At 51.4% G+C, this 15,392-nt stretch overlaps 1 protein-coding gene across 1 annotated transcript in view; it reads right to left on the minus strand.

Moving 5' to 3' along the window:
• LOC111145094 (Rho GTPase activating protein 22) overlaps positions 1-15,392 on the minus strand; it is a 167,231-nt gene that overhangs the window by 110,086 nt on the left and 41,753 nt on the right. The window contains exon 3 of the mRNA XM_022499727.1: positions 984-1,183. Within this exon, the coding sequence (XP_022355435.1) occupies positions 984-1,183 (200 nt within the window). The remainder of the gene's footprint in view (positions 1-983; positions 1,184-15,392) is intronic.

Genomic DNA, 15,392 nt, shown 5'->3' on the forward strand with positions numbered 1-15,392 from the left:
CTGAGATCAAGAGCCAGACGCTTACCCAGCTGAGCTACCCAGGTACCCCAACGCTTTTTGATTTTAGCTTAGATATTTTTCATAAGGGAAAACATGATATCACTGTCATGGACCAGTAGCACTTTCCACAAACAGAAGTTAACCGTTAGAATAATAGTGAAGACAGAACATTATGCACTATTGCCCTTGAAGGTTTGGAAGCAAGGCCCGTTCCTTCCCACCCGTGTCTCCAGTTTTTAAGGGAGGATCCCAAATGCCGGAGACAGTTAAACAGATCCTAGCACCCAAATTATGCTTCCCCTTGATATACTCAGAGAAACTGGAAGAGGGGTGGGAAGGTCATCTATCTTCCTACTGTGATGGCCACGTGATTCCAGACTGTGCCAGGTCCCTCCTCCCACTTGCCCATCACTGAGCACCCTCTCTGGCCCCCAGACCCCAGCTCCACATTGCGAGGCCTGCCAAGAAGTGCACAGGTTCCCACCCACCTGACCCCAGACCAGGTGAACCTCCCAGTAGTGGGCAGAACACGGAAGCAGCCATGGAGGGGCAGAGGCATGGGGAACGGGGGTTCCACTGTGAGCCAGATTTCAGCTGGAGGTTGGATTTGTCTTGGGTACCCATGTCCTTGGACAGTGGGAGTAGCAGGAATGTTACCAAGAGGCTGAAAAGAACCCAGGGAGGACTAGTTTCCCTCAGCTGTGCAGAGATGCGGGCTATCAGCATTCTAAGGAGATGTGTTCATTACTCAAGCTGTGCCTTTGCTTTAGTAAAACGAGCTAGGAAACCCAGAACATGGGGGCTGGGAATCAAAACCAGGTTGGAAACCCGGGGGAGGGGCCACCCTTTGTGAAGTCAGTGGGTTGGGGGCTTGAGGAGTGGAGGTTCAGACAGGAGGGTCTCCCTGCCTTCCGCCCTCTCCTTGGCATGGTTAACCTGGGCCCCGCCACGATGCGCCGGGACACGAGGTGTGGGCTTCTCACCTGGGGCTTGGTCTCGTCTTTGTCCTTGTAGTAGAAAAGCTGATCCCCACGCAGCACGAACCAGCGCTGCTGCCAGTTCTTCATGATGCTCCTCTGCCTCTTCAGCCAGCCCTCCTTGAGCACGGGGCCCAGTCTGCGGGGGCAGGGCAGCCGCCCTGGGCTGCGGCTCTGTTCCCCCATCACCAGGCTTTTGGAGCGGGCTGGAAGCCAAAACACACACAGTGAGCATGAAGGACACGTGCCTGTGGCCAGTGCCTGCCCCTGTCCTGGCATCCCCGCTCCCCTATGACCAGGGCATGGGAGCCTAGGCCGGCAGGACAGGATCGCGCTTGGCATACCCGTCCCCCCGTCGGTTCAAAGGGGCACGGGCTGGAACAGCTCACAGCAGCACAGCCTAGGCTTATCCACCGGGGCGAGGGGCACAGCCTGCCTGCCTAGGTGGCTTCTGCTGTGTCTCTAGCTTCCTAGGTTCTTCACCGCCCAGGTTTGTTCATCCATCCATGCACCGTGCACGTGCGCCCACCTCTATCCCCTCACTCTCTAATGCACGCATCTATCCATGACTCCACCCATCCAGCCAGCCATTCTCTTCCCGTGCATTCAATGGTTCATCCGTGTAATCATTTAGCAGCAATTTACTGAGTACGTGTATGTGTTAGCACCGTCCTAGGTGCGAGGGATAAAGCATTAAAATAAGGAACAGATGAAAATCTGGGTCCTCCTGGAGCTCACATTCCACGAGGGCTTCTGTCACTCAGACCCTGAGGGAGCGGGCCCCATCAGTCCCCCTCCCTGGTTTCTGCATGGCACCCCTTCTCTGGAGGCATCGGATTTGAACACCATTGCCCAGAACCCCCAAAGCTACCCTGTTGTTTCGCTGGGATCGTCTTGGCAGACTGGGCCTAGACAGCGAGGCCTCTGATTCAGTGGTTGGCTGTAACGTGTTAGTGGCTCCCTGGCCAGGCAGAGGGGTGTGTCTCTGACCTCAGCATCGCAGAGCGCCCACGAGCCCTCCGGCCCGGCAGGCTTCCTCTGCTCCCAGCTTGACACCGCTGACCGGCACTCTGCTGCGACTGGTACTGCCCTTCGCGGTGATGACTGGGCCCCTACTGCCCCTCCTCTACCCCATCACCTTCCCCTCTCTCCTCTGTCTCAGGAATGGCTCCTCTCCCCTCTCCACCCAGTATCAAGCGTATTGTGGCAGCGGTCTCCAGGAGAGGCCATCCTGCACTTATGAAGGACAGTTCTTCTAAATGTAATTTCACTTGTTCTTAGACCACGGATCCTAACTTCTGGCTGGAATGCACGTTCCCTGAGACCCACAGTTCTGGCATTGTACCTGTGATTCTGTGTGTAAGTGCATGTGCGTAAAGTCCTCCCATCACACTAGTGGCCACAGCTCCTTAAGGCTGGCCTACTGCCCGTGCTGTCCCACTAACCTGCCTGTGCTCTCCCACTAACCTGAACTTTTCTTCCATGCTTCCTCGCTCAACTCCTAGCTTTGGATGCTTAATGAGCTCCTACACATCCTTCAAGCTCCAGCTCAGACACTTCTTCTGCAGAACCTTCCTTCTGAATCTTCTCGGATAGCCCTCCCCTCCCCTACCAGGACACGTGACCCATGGCTGGTCATGATCTGGGGCTGCCTTTCTGCCCCAGCAGACCGGGATGCAGGAGAGAAGGACAGGATGTCTTACCCAGTTCTATGTGTGTGGCCCTCACCACGTGCTGCTCAGGGAGTGATGTAAGTCATGCTTGTCAAACACAACTGGCTATGTAGGCCCGTCTGATCAGCAGGTATGTCTGTGTCTTATCATGCCATTAAATGTGATGGGACAGTCGGCTGCTCTCTGAGGAGATCGTATAGTTTGGTTGTCCCCAGCTTTGCCTCCAGTGACATATGGCCTAAGACACAATCCTGAATCGACCCCTTTTACAGGAGTGAAAAATAAGGAGGTCATTCTGCAGCCCCTGCTCTAGACGGGGTCAGCTCCCTGACAGCTGGGGGATCCGGGGGACACATCATCTTCTCTGCCACCCTGCGCAGCTATGATAGCTCAGACTACGTCCGTCCCTGCCTTCTCCACCTTGTGTCTCTGTTGCCATGCCCTTAGCTGTGGTCAGGCCAGTGCTGAACGTTCCAGACTTATCTTGGCTGTGCTTTGGCCCAGAGAGCAAGCAGCCTGTCTCCAGGCTCAGCCCAATGCACAGAAGGGGGACTGTCGATCCCTGGGGACAGAGGGTCTTTCTCAGAGACTGAGGAGGAGTCAGGAGGCTCCTCATTCCAGGACAGCAGCCCACCTCTGAAGCCCTGCGGCAAGGGCTGAGCTCCACTTGCTCTCACGGGTTGCTCCCTGCCTTTGCTCCCCACCTTTCTGTGGGTCCCGGTGCCCATACGTACAGAGGTGTACTAGACTGAAGTCGACTTTCCTCCTTTATTTCTGTGGCTGTTTACTATCCTTGTGAGTTATCTAAACCTTCCCTCATCCCTGGGTATTTGGAGTCCTTCCAATGGTAGTGATTTAATTAAAGAGACAATGGGGTCCAGTTGAAGAAACACAGGGTCGTGGCCAGCTCTGTGAATTTTCTGCACCTCAGTCTGCTGATGAGCAAGCAGGGTGCATGGGGGATGGGGAGACCTGACCCTGCAGAGCGAGCTGGGGGAGGAGAGATGGCCATGTCTATCAGAGAACTTGGCATGGACATGGTGCTCCTTCATGGGTTACCATGGCAGTGAGGATCCCATTCATGGAAATGGTGAGCAGATGTCTCCATGCGGAACTGTTTTCTGGAGATGGGTTCCCAGGCGGAATCATGGGACAGAAGGCATGGAATTTCCTACAACTTTTAGCTGGTTAGGTGCCATTACACCCTTCCTTCTAAGAATGGCATCCAGATATATTACAACACACAAAATTATACTCCTGTACCACTTGCTTCACAGCCATCGATATGAAATATAATTTGAATATTCTTACCCCATAATTTAATAAGTATAAAATGACAGTTACTGTCTTAGCTCACCCTGTTGTTGGGTTACTTATCAGGGGACATCTTTTTTTTTAATTTTTAGAATTTTTTATAAATATATAATGTATTATTAGCCCCAGAGGTACGGGTCTGTGAATTGCCAGGTTTACACACTTCATAGCACTCACCATAGCACATACCCTCCTTGGGGGACATCTTTGCATGGACTCCTACTCCCAGACTAAAGCTTCTGCCCACTCCCTTTGCCCACTCAACTGACTGCTCCTGGAGGGAAGAGCTGGCTGGGGGTGGGGGAGCAGCTGGAGTCCTTGTAGGTCTCCTAGTCACTTGGACCCACTTCCCCTCTTGAATGAGCCTTAGTAATTCTCTAGAAGTGTCCCTGTAGCGCTAGAAAAGCTGCCCTTCCATTTCCAGGTGCCCACAACACCATGCCCGGGGTCTGTGCTGCATCCCAGCTCTGCTCTGCACTTTAGCTGTTTTGCAGGAAGAAGCACTTGGGCTGAGCTGCTGGCAGGTGGGGGGGGGGTGCTGTGCCCGACAGGACCCGATAGCATCAGGAAGGACCTCTCTGCTCCCAGGACGGTTACCTGCCCCTCCATCTCCTCTCCTGTCTCAAGTTGTGCAGGGTCTGGAGCAGGGCTGGGTTCATCGGATGCTGACCAATTCTCTTCCAGGGCGCAAGGCTATATGGGGCCCTGGGGCTTGGGCACTAGAGTTACTACAACCCCAGTATTCTGGTGGAGTCTGACAGAGGACTGAGGTGGGAGAGGGGACAGGTGTGTCCCTGGCTACTGAGTTCTCTTACCCGGGTCTCAGTTTTTTCATCTCTAAAATGCCTTTCATGGGTGGAGAGTCGGTGGTAAAATGAAGTCAGCCGTGCCTAGGCTTTTGTGCTGGAATGACTTGAGCTTTCTAACATGAGACTTGATGGAAGCTGGGCCCCTGTGGGTGAAGAATTTCTAGAGGGGGTGGCTTGGCTCAGGGCTCCTTTGTCTGTTTGCATATTCTCCTCCTCTTCTTCTTAGGGAATCTGTAAGGGCTGTGTAGGACCTTCCACCCTTCTGAAGATCCTCTGGGGCCTTTAATGAGGGCTCTGGCTTTATAGAATGTTCTAGTGCCACATCTCTGGTTCTATTGTCTTCTATCACAACGGTGCCTGAAACGGTCTCATTTGACAAGAGCATAGCCCTAATGGGACCCAGAATACACCTGCCCTTCCTTCCATATCCCCTAAAACATCTTGAGCAGGGCCTTTACACAGTAGGAACTCAATAAAAATTCAGTGACTCATCAGCGCACCCCAACACTGAGGAATGCGGGGGAGCCCCCGGCCGGGCGCTGGGCCATGTCTCCAGAGACACTTTCTATGCAGGCATGTCTGCCCAGGAAGGCTGAGCTCTCAGAGCACAGAAGGCTGGACACTGAGCCTGGTGGATAGCAGGTGCCCAGCAAGAAATAAATGACTGCCATGTGAGTGATCTGCTGTTCCCATCGTGTTTTCAGCCCTGATCCCCAGGCCCTGGGCACTACCCTCCCGAGGGCTGCAGGCATAGAGGAGGCGGGCAGGGGGCCGGGGGGCTTGTTTCCTGGGGCAATGGGGCTGGGTCTGCCCTGCACTGGTCTCTGAGTGGTTGCAGGCATCCCTGCCCGCCCACCCCAGGCTTGCTCAGAAGAACCAGCTCCCGCAGCCTCGTCCACCAGGGAGCCACTGTTGGCAGATGGTACTTAGCTGCCTGACCTGCCCAGGCTTTTCCCCAGCTGATCAATCACAGGGATACTACCTCTTAGAAGGCCGATTGAGTGTCTTGAAAGGAAAATAATCATTGTTATGATTTATTAATAACCACTGTTCCTGTCCTCAGCATTTCCTTGAGTCAACTCATTCAGCACTTTAAATACTTAGGCGAAGCTTTCAAGTCAAGCAGCCTGGACATTCTGAGGCTCAAGAGCAGAGGCAAGTTTCCTGGGAGGGCCCAGGAGTGGGCCCAGAGCAAGCTCGTGACTGGGGGTGGGGAGGAGGGAGGCCTCCACCCTCCTCCAGGCAGGGCTCTTCTGTTCACATCACAACCATTCACTGATTCATTCGTTCATTCATTCATTCATTCATGCCTTCCAAATCTACAGAACTCCTCCAGGTACAACACAGTACCGTGAGTTTTTGGCATTTCCTGGGAGCCCCTTATGCACTTGAAAACACACTCATGCATGTGCACACTAACACTCTCACACACTCATGCATGCACACACTCTTACACATATACACACACTGCCAAACACCCACAGACTCATGCACACAGAGCTCCCCAGGAGGGAGCAGTGTCTCCTACGTCTTCACAGTCCTTATTCCCGGGGAGATGTCAGAACTCTGGGTGGAGGAAATGGAAATCAAGTGCCCCTAGGTTCATTCGTTATTAGAGAAGGGCAAAGCAAGCTTAGCAACAAGGCATTGCTAGGACAAAATGAGAGGCAGGGCCAGCCCACCAGGCCCTGATTCATGCCCGTGCCTACCAAGGAAGGGAGGGGCTTTCATTTCTCAGAGCTGGAGAAACCAAAGACATGAACAGGTGGTGTACAGAAGAGGAAATACCAATGGTCAATCAAGATGTGCAGAGATGCTGAGTTTCAGGAGTAAATCAGCGAAGTGCAAACTGGGCCAGAAGATAACATAGCACAGTGTACCTTTAGGCAGGTAAATTTACCAAGTCTGGTAATGTCATGTGTTGGCTGGGTTGTCAATAATTGTAAGCCAGTACACAGAGGGTAATTGGGCTGTCTTTGTTAAAGTTAAAAACATGCACAGTCTACAACCCAGCAATCCTCTCTGTCATCCACGTCCTCCAAAAAGGAACCGTGAGTGCCCAGGCAGTCACCCACAGGGATGTCCTTGGAGCTCTCTGTGTGATCCCTAAAAATGGGGAAAACCCAAACAGCCAACAACTGGAAGATGGCCAAACTTAGACTGCTGTATTCATGTTGTAAGACGCTTTGTACAAGTTAAGCAGAACGAGGTGAATGTATGTGAGCTAACGTGTTTAGCTCCCCCTTTTTATCAGAAGAGATGTCTTTAGTCCCTTTTCTTTTTTAGGAAAATACATACAACATGGAATTTACTGTGTTAGCCATTTTGAAGCGTACGGTTCAAGGGCATTCATTCCGTTCACATTGCTGTGTAATCGTCACCACCGTCCAGCTCTAGAACTTCCTCATTATCCTAACTGCTCCCTGTTCTTCTTGGACCCTATTCAGTCAGCTTTCCCCTACTCCGCCCCACTCAGATGGCTCTTCTCAAGACCGCAGTGACCTTCATGTGGCTCATTCAGAGGGTCAAGTCAGTCCTCCCTTTCCTTGACCCCTGGTGGTACTGGATCCAGTTGGTGACCTCCTTCCTGCAGGGCCACTTCTATCCTGGGGCTCCAAGACCATTCTCCTTGTCCCTCCCCTCCTTCACTGGCCACCACACTGTTTCATCTTCCCACCTCTAAGTCTAGAGCCCAGGGCTTGCCCTTAGACTCCATTTCTTTTTTTCTTTTCTTTCTTTTTTAAAATTTTATTTATTTATTTGACAAAGAGAGACACAGCAAGAGAGGGAATAGAAGCAGGGGGAGTGGGAGAGGGAGAAGCAGGCTTCCCGCAGAGCAGGGAGCCTGATGCGGGGCTCAATCCCAGGAACCTGGGATCATGACCTGAGCCGAAGATAGACGCTTAATGACTGAGCCGCCCTGGGGTCCCCGGACTCCATTTCTATGCACAATCACTGTCTCAGGGATCTGCTCCTGTCTTATGCGTGGGCACAAGGCACCTGTGCAGAGACCCACCCATCTGTCACAGCTTCCCAGCCTCCCAACTCCCCTTTCCTGCTTTTTTTTAACATTTACTTAAATTCTCTTATAGTGAAGGAGGAAAGCAAGTTACAGCACAGCATACAAAATGTAAACCTCTAAAAAAGGGAAGAAAAACCACAACCTCCAAACAAAAGACATCACATTATATTTGTGGTGGCTACGTGCATTTGCATAGAAAATACGCCACAGATCTAACAGTGACTGTGGAGAGAAGACAGAGCTGTGGGGGTGTGCATTTTGCACAGGGAAGGAAGGCATGCGTTGCATTACTGAAAGTAAATGAAAATAAGAACTGCAAAATGAAAGAGCTCTTTTGGAATGGAAGGGGATCTCCTTAGGGGATCTAAGATAACAAGTAAAATATCACTAGTGTGACAAATGTCTACAAATACTTATCTGTGACAAGCATCACACGAGGCTGTGGACCTCAACACAGATGAGAGAGGAGCTCCCGGGCCAAACAGATGCTTCCTGGAAGGCGGACGCAGGCCCATCTGTGGCCCTTCCAGGGGACCAGGTCAGGGGTCCCTCTCTGCGAGTCCCTCTGGTGGGCCTGGCTCCAACCCAGCCTATCTGCTCCCCCTCCATGGAAGGAGGGGCTCAGTGAGGGTTTGCAGGTTACTCACCCACCCAGTGGTGCAGCTATCCAGGCTTCCCAGGGTGCTGAAGCTTACGACTTGCTGAGAACACATCAAAGATATCTTAGCTTATGGATCATGTTGATGCTTTGCCCAAATTCCCTTGGATCCCTTTCTCTGTTTTATGTGCCCACCAGCGCCCCCGCCCCACCCCCATCAACTGCTTTAACGCTACTGCTTTACTTCCAGCAGCTTACCCTGGGGTGGGTTTCAGGGCTGCAGGCCTGTGTTGAAAGGCTGACCAGGGGCTCATGGAGACGCTTTTGCCCAGGTGCTAGGAGAACCGGAAGTGCCTGGGAATTTACATGCCCCAGCCCCCAGCCCTTGGCCTGAGCCTCGTGAGTGTAGGAGCATGAAAACTCCTGCAGCCTGGTTTCTGGCTGGAAGCCACTCAGAGGGGTAAAGAGGTGTCATTCACAGTTCAGGTGTCATTCAAAGTTCCAGAAGGTTCAGGCTGACACCTCCCTGGATTGAGCTTCTGCCAAGCTTGGCTCTCTTCCCTGTCCTGCTGCCCCACCCTCTCACTGGGGTTTCCTGGCGGCACCTCTTTGATAAATGATATCATGACAATCCTCATCTCAGGGTCTGCTGAGGAGAACCCCACCTAACACAGCCAGTGGCTTTCCAGGCCTTCCAAATAGGCGTGTGGCAGCAGCATCGGCCTCGGGCGGCTGCTCGAGTATCTGGCCAGAGCAGTGCTCACCCCCATAGGGTTGGGTGCCCTGCAGCCTGGCCAGGGATGACTTCCCATCTGCAGCTCTGTAAATGCAACCCCAGGAGCGTGGAGGCATGGCTGCCCAGGAACTAAAACATAATTGATTTATGCAAGTCGATGGGATTTTAAAGCCAGGCTGGAAAACCAGCAAGATGGCTCTCTGAGTGGAATTGATTTAAAGGGTAAGTATTGAGGCTGAAAGATTGATTGAACAGAGAGGTGAGGTAATGGAAAGGGTAATCTGGAGGGCCGGAGAAGTTGGTTTCATAACGTTAATGCAATCTGCAGCTGACGGTGAGGGGGCCTCGTCAGGTGCCCAGACTGTCCTGGGGATACAGAGGGCTTGAGCCCCAGGTGATTTATTACACCAGGGTTCCTGAGTGTCCCCCGACTTTTCTTTTTTTTTTTTCCCCACTTGTTACCTAGCATTCTTTCTGGACTCCATTTGGTCATCTGTTCTCTGCTAGGTCCCCCAACTAAAGGGCCTACAGAAGCAGCCATGCCCTCCTAACGGATCTCACTTCAGGGCCTGGAGGACGAAAGACAGCAAGGGGCACAACCTACTCCCCCACACATGAGAAGTACACATTCTAAGTGCTGAAGTTGTCTAGAAAGTTGGGATTTTTTCATAATGGTTACTCTATTTAAAAAAATCGATATAAAAGATCACTTTTTTTTTTTTTAAATTTGTCAGAGAGAGAGCGAGAGCGCGAGTGAGCGCACAAGCAGGGGATGCGGCAGGCAGAGGGAGAAGCAGGCTCCCTGCCAAGCAAGGAGTGTGATGTGGGACTCGATCCCAGGACCCTGGGATCATGTCCTGAGCGAAAAAGGCAGCCACTTAACCAACTGAGCCTCCCAGGAGTCCCTAAAAGATCACATTCTTAAAAGTTATACTTGTTGGCTCTTCCTGGGGCTGCCTCTCAGCTCTGCTGGTGCTGGTCTCTGGCAAGGGGGAGCTGAAGGCAGAGAGACACCAAACAGCTTGGTCTGTGCTTCCCTACAGCACACCCCCGAAGATTCAGCAGGATCTGGCATTCATTGATCCATTCACGCGGTCCTCCTGGGCATCCACTCTGTGCTAATCTCTGGGAGATGAAAGGCATGTGCCCTCACAGAGGTAAAGGGGGAGAAGAGACATCCAAACGCAAGGTCTCGCGGTCATCATGGCACATGTAAGGGGAAATGGGAACATGAAGACAGCAGGAGGAAGGTTGGGAGGCTGGAAGGCCAGTGGGGAGGCTGAAGCTGGGTGAAAGAATGGCATGAATACTGGAGGGGATCAGGTTATGTCCACCCTTGCAAAATACCACTGTTGATGGCAACACAGCTATGTGGCACATTGATTATTTTGAGTTGTAGGCAATTGAGAAATAGCAAGTGCTGAAGGAGCTCTCTCTCTCCCCTCTTTCTGCCTAAAAGAAGGGTATGAATTTCCTGTATAGGTGCCTTTCCTACTCCCATGCAAGGAAGAGGAGAGTGAGACTCTGATTATAGTCTGAATAACAAACCTTACTAAACAGCCTTATCTACCATACGCTTCCTAATCACCACCCCATAGTACTGCCCCTGGGGTTTAACTGCCTTTCCTCCTGTTACTCTGTCTTCTGCCAGTTTAATTAACAGGTCCCAGGTTAAGAATCTAAGAGGATAGAGGAAAACTTTTGCATCCCCTACACTACAGAAGGCTGGGGAAGCAGGGGTGCGGCCAGCAGGCAGCACAGGCAGCAGGATGAGAGAACGTGAAGTCAGACCTGGGAATTCTGGCTCCCCAGCTCTTAACACCAACTCCCACAGGACCCACATCTCTCCCTTCGAACAGATTATACCCTAACCCCTCCTGCTCAAGACTAATGAAAAAACTCTTCCTCTGAGAAAGACGAGCTTGATGGACCTCCATCCCTTTCTTTCTACAAGCTGGACCTCCAACATCATCACACAGTGACGTCCCTCTTCCTGGGCCTCCTGTGCCTGAGCCATCACTGACATGGGTATGAAGTAGAGATGAGAAGAAGGCCTCTGTGAGCTGAGCCAGTGCTCTGTGAGATCTGCAGCTTCACCTCCCACTCACACCACATACGTCACTCTTTCCACACCAATGCCTGGCCCCCGCATGGGCCGTTTGATGCCACATCTCTGTATTTCTGTGCTTGCCAGCCTGATGAGTCCTGACTCACTCTTGAGGCATCAGTGTAACTGTTTCCTACCATGTGAAGACTCGCCCAGGAGCTTCTCAAAGCAGAGGGGTCAACTTCCATCCATTATGCCACCGCCATGACTGGCACATACATCTGGCCACACATCTCTGTGCCATATTGATTTGTGAGCTCCTTATGGCCAGGGAAGGTGTCCTCCCCACGCCTGGATCCCCACACCGTAGCACAGAACCTCTCAATAAAATGCTTGCTGAGTGAATGAACGATCATGAGACAGGAATCCTCAAGTTCAAAGAACATGGGAAAGATCAAGTCCAAGAGAACTGGTACCTCCCTAGACGATCTTCTTGGTTTGGAAGAGATCTATCAACAGGATTTCTCTTACCCTCAGCCTGTTTTCAACCAATTAAAAAGGTCAAGGGCACGAGATCATTGATTCCATTCCTGTAAACAGAGAAGTGACAAGCAAGGAGATAAAGCTCAGAGCCAAATCAGCATTTTCCTACTTTTCCTAGTTTGGCATTTGGTCCAGAGTGGCTGCGTGAGGCCACAGAAGGGGCATAGAATTTGGAGACCTGAGGCCCGCTGGCCTCTTGGAGTCACAGATTTCCATATGAAATGGGAGCAAACGACAAATCCTATCCACCTCTTAGACTTTGGTGAGGATGAAATGAAGGGTATTTTGAAAGTGCTTTGAAAAGGGAGGACACGGAGTGATTGGTGGTTAGTACTGTTTTTTATTCCCACTGGCTGAGCGCCTTGAAGCTTCTTTTCTCTCTCCGCACCTTGTCCCAGACAGAGCCCCTTGCCCTAGCCTTGTCACCTCCAGTTCTGTTAAGATCAGCAGGCCGTTCACCAGGAGCCCGAGATTGGTGGAGTCAATGTAATTCAGTATCGATTACAAATTTCATTTCTGTCTGCCTACAAGCCATTAGCTTAGATCAATATATTCTATACCCTTGGTTAAGTAATCATTGAGGCTGTTGATGATTTCAGCAGAGAAAGGGCATGTCCCTGCCTGTCGTAGTGGGGGGTGGGGCGGTCTTCTGGCCCAGGCCTACCTAACCCAATGCAGGCCCGTCTTGCAAACAAATCCTTCATTCCCACCTTCAAACTGTAAGGACTTGGCCAGCTCTCTAGTTCTCTGGGGCCAGAAGTCCAACTTGGAGCAACTCCAGCCCCGGACATCTGGTAGAGTCCTGTGTCCTAAGAGTGCTGGTATTATGAACTTTGGGCATCTTCTAAAGGTAAAGACCTGAGTTTTCCTATCAGCCGGGACCTGGGAGGAGAGGCAGGAGAAAGGAGGCCTGGATCTGCAATGCATCTCTCCAGGACACATTCTGGGGGCTGGAACAGCGTCCGGAAGCAGGGGAACCGAGCTGGGAACAGCTGGGTACTCTGAGTAGACATGCTCTGTCCCCTCACCCCCTCTGCAACTGGCAGGTAGGAGATGCCATTGCTCCCTGAGCCTGTATTGGATACTGGCTCTCTCCCTGCCCTCAGCCTCTCCCCACAGACACACTGCCTGCACTGCAGTGAGTATCAGTGCCTAATGCTCCATCCAGCCATGTCACTCCCTTATTTAAGCCCTACCTGGATATGGGATGGGTCTCTTCCTTGGGATGTATCACCATTTTCACCCTGCCCTCTTGCACTGCCATCATAGCCGGGGGCTCACAGCTTGCCCAGCACATGCGCCCTTGGTCTTGACACATGAGGCTTTCTCTGCCTCAGAAGGCTTTCCTTTCCTGCTGCCTGGAGAGGGCCCTGTGACATAAATAAGGAAGTGTACAATGGCATTCAAGAGGCTTTGGGTTTTGAATCCCAGCACTGCCACTCCTGGCTGCAAGTTCTTTTAGCTCTCTGGAACTCAGTTTCCTCATCTGACAAATGGGGCAATGGTGGTCTCTCTTCAAAAGACTAGGGGTCTTTTGAAGATGAAAGGAGATTTCATACATGGTAGTTGTCACAGGACATAGAGATGGAAACTCCAGCCAGGCAATGAGACTTGAGAGATATGATCTCCTAAACGAGGACCAGACCAAGAGGCACACTTTCAAAGAGGTCGGCAAAAATCAGCTCTGTAGCCCTGGGAAGGATGTGGAAATATTGAAGTGGTCTTGCATTTTGCAAATGAAAGTGACTCTAGGGTAAGTCATCACCCAAGAGTGGCCAGAATTGTCACGGGGCAGGGACAGGGGCAGGCCTGCCCCCCACCCCCACCCCAGGATGGTGGCGGGCACAAAGAAGGTCACTTCATGAGTTGTGCTTGTTCTAAAGCATGGTTACATGAGGTCAATAGACACGAGCGATGGTTATTGCTATTATTAAATACTGGCCAGCCCACAAAGTTGAATCTATGTGTGACTCCTTGTGCAAGTAGGGAGGTGAAGGCATCTGAGTCTGCGGTATTCCAGCTGGCTAATTGGTCAGAAACATGGAGAGCTGAAATAAAATAGCAGCCAAGGCTGGGATTCCTCAGCACCAGCAGGCATGGAGGGGGCCAGGCCCGCCGGGACCCACCACACACCTTTGCACCCACAGCCTGCCCTGCTGCTTCCACTCATGAAGGCACTTCCACAGGATATCCACTCTCTTCTTCCCGAATCCAGAGTCCTTCCCCTTTTCTACCAGCCTGCTGCTCAGCCAGGGTGCTTTCCAGCTGAACAAATCTGAGACATACCAGGACCAAGTGGATGGCATGACCCCGTCTCCTGTTTTTGTCCCCACACCTGGCGATGGCACTGTGAATACCATGGAAACAGGTGCTTCCCAGGGATCACACAGCCTATCATCTCTGGGGTCCACGCAACTCAGTGACACCACCCAGTCCCCACCTTTGGACAGGCCAATATGGCGGGAAGGAAGCTTCTTGAGCCTCAGAGTTCTGTGGTTAAGCTGATTTTGATTTTATTAGTGGGGTGATTTTGAGCATTTTACTTAAATTATCTTGCTTCCGTTTTCTCCCTTGACTCACAGGGCTGGTGTAAGGCACATGCTGAATGCTCGGCAGACGTTTTCTGACTTTCCTGCCTTCCTTCCCTGGAGAAGAAAGTGCAAAGGCTCTCTGGGGCCTTTGATGTGTTAGTAATGAAAGAGTCATATCCTATGATTCCATTTATATGAAATTTAAGGATGGGCAAAACCACTATACCATGATTTCTATCCATGGTGATGGAAATCAGAAGGGTGTTTGGCTGGCTGGCTGTGAGGAGAGCGAGGAGGGATGGGGAAAGAGGAGGGAACTTTCTGGGGTTAAAGGAAAGGCTCTGTGTCTTGACCTGGGTGGTGGTCAGAGCTATACACTACAGATCTGGACATTTTACTATATGTGAATTATGCTTCGATTTTAAAAAATTGGGAAAATATTAGAAACAAATCATGAAAATCCTACAATAAGCAGTATTCACAAAATCAGGCTGCAATGTACTTTGAGGCCACTATTGTCTAAAGATTCTCAAATTGGGAATTTTATTTCCTCCGACCAGGTCCTTGAGCCTGGTCCTAGACTTTTGGTCCATCTGGGGGCCTTTGTAGCTTCATTTCATTTCATTCTTTAAAAGATTTTATTTATTTATTTGAGAGAGAAAGAGAGAGAGAAGCAGAGAGAGAGAGAGAGAACACAAGCGGGGGGAGTGGCAGGCAACGGAAGCAGGGTCCCCGCTGAGCAGGGATCCTGAAAAGGGACTCCCAAGCTTGGGATCATGACCTGAGCTGAAGGCAGATGCTTAACTGATGGAGCCACCCAGGTACCCCCTTCATTTTATTTTTATTTCTGAGCAAACTTCTGGGAGGAGAGATAGGAGACAGGTCAGTCTTCCTGGTGGGGGTAGAAGGCCCAGCCAGTGGTAGAGAAAATGTAGGCTTGGGCACTTGAACCACTGGGGATGGTGACAGCCTTGAGTAGTGGGGTACTGGAGCCTGGTCTAGAATAAGGAGACCACTGTGTGAGTCTGTCGTGGCCTTCCTTCTGCAGCAAAAGCTGCTGTCTGCATCCTCAGTCCCTACCTGGCCTCTGGCCCAGACCCCAGTTCTATTATCCAGAAACTGTTCTCCTAGACCACATCCCT

The sequence above is a fragment of the Enhydra lutris genome, unplaced genomic scaffold (genome assembly GCF_002288905.1).
Source record: "Enhydra lutris kenyoni isolate GAN:26980312 unplaced genomic scaffold, ASM228890v2 scaffoldscaffold12, whole genome shotgun sequence".
Taxonomy (NCBI): domain Eukaryota; kingdom Metazoa; phylum Chordata; class Mammalia; order Carnivora; family Mustelidae; genus Enhydra; species Enhydra lutris.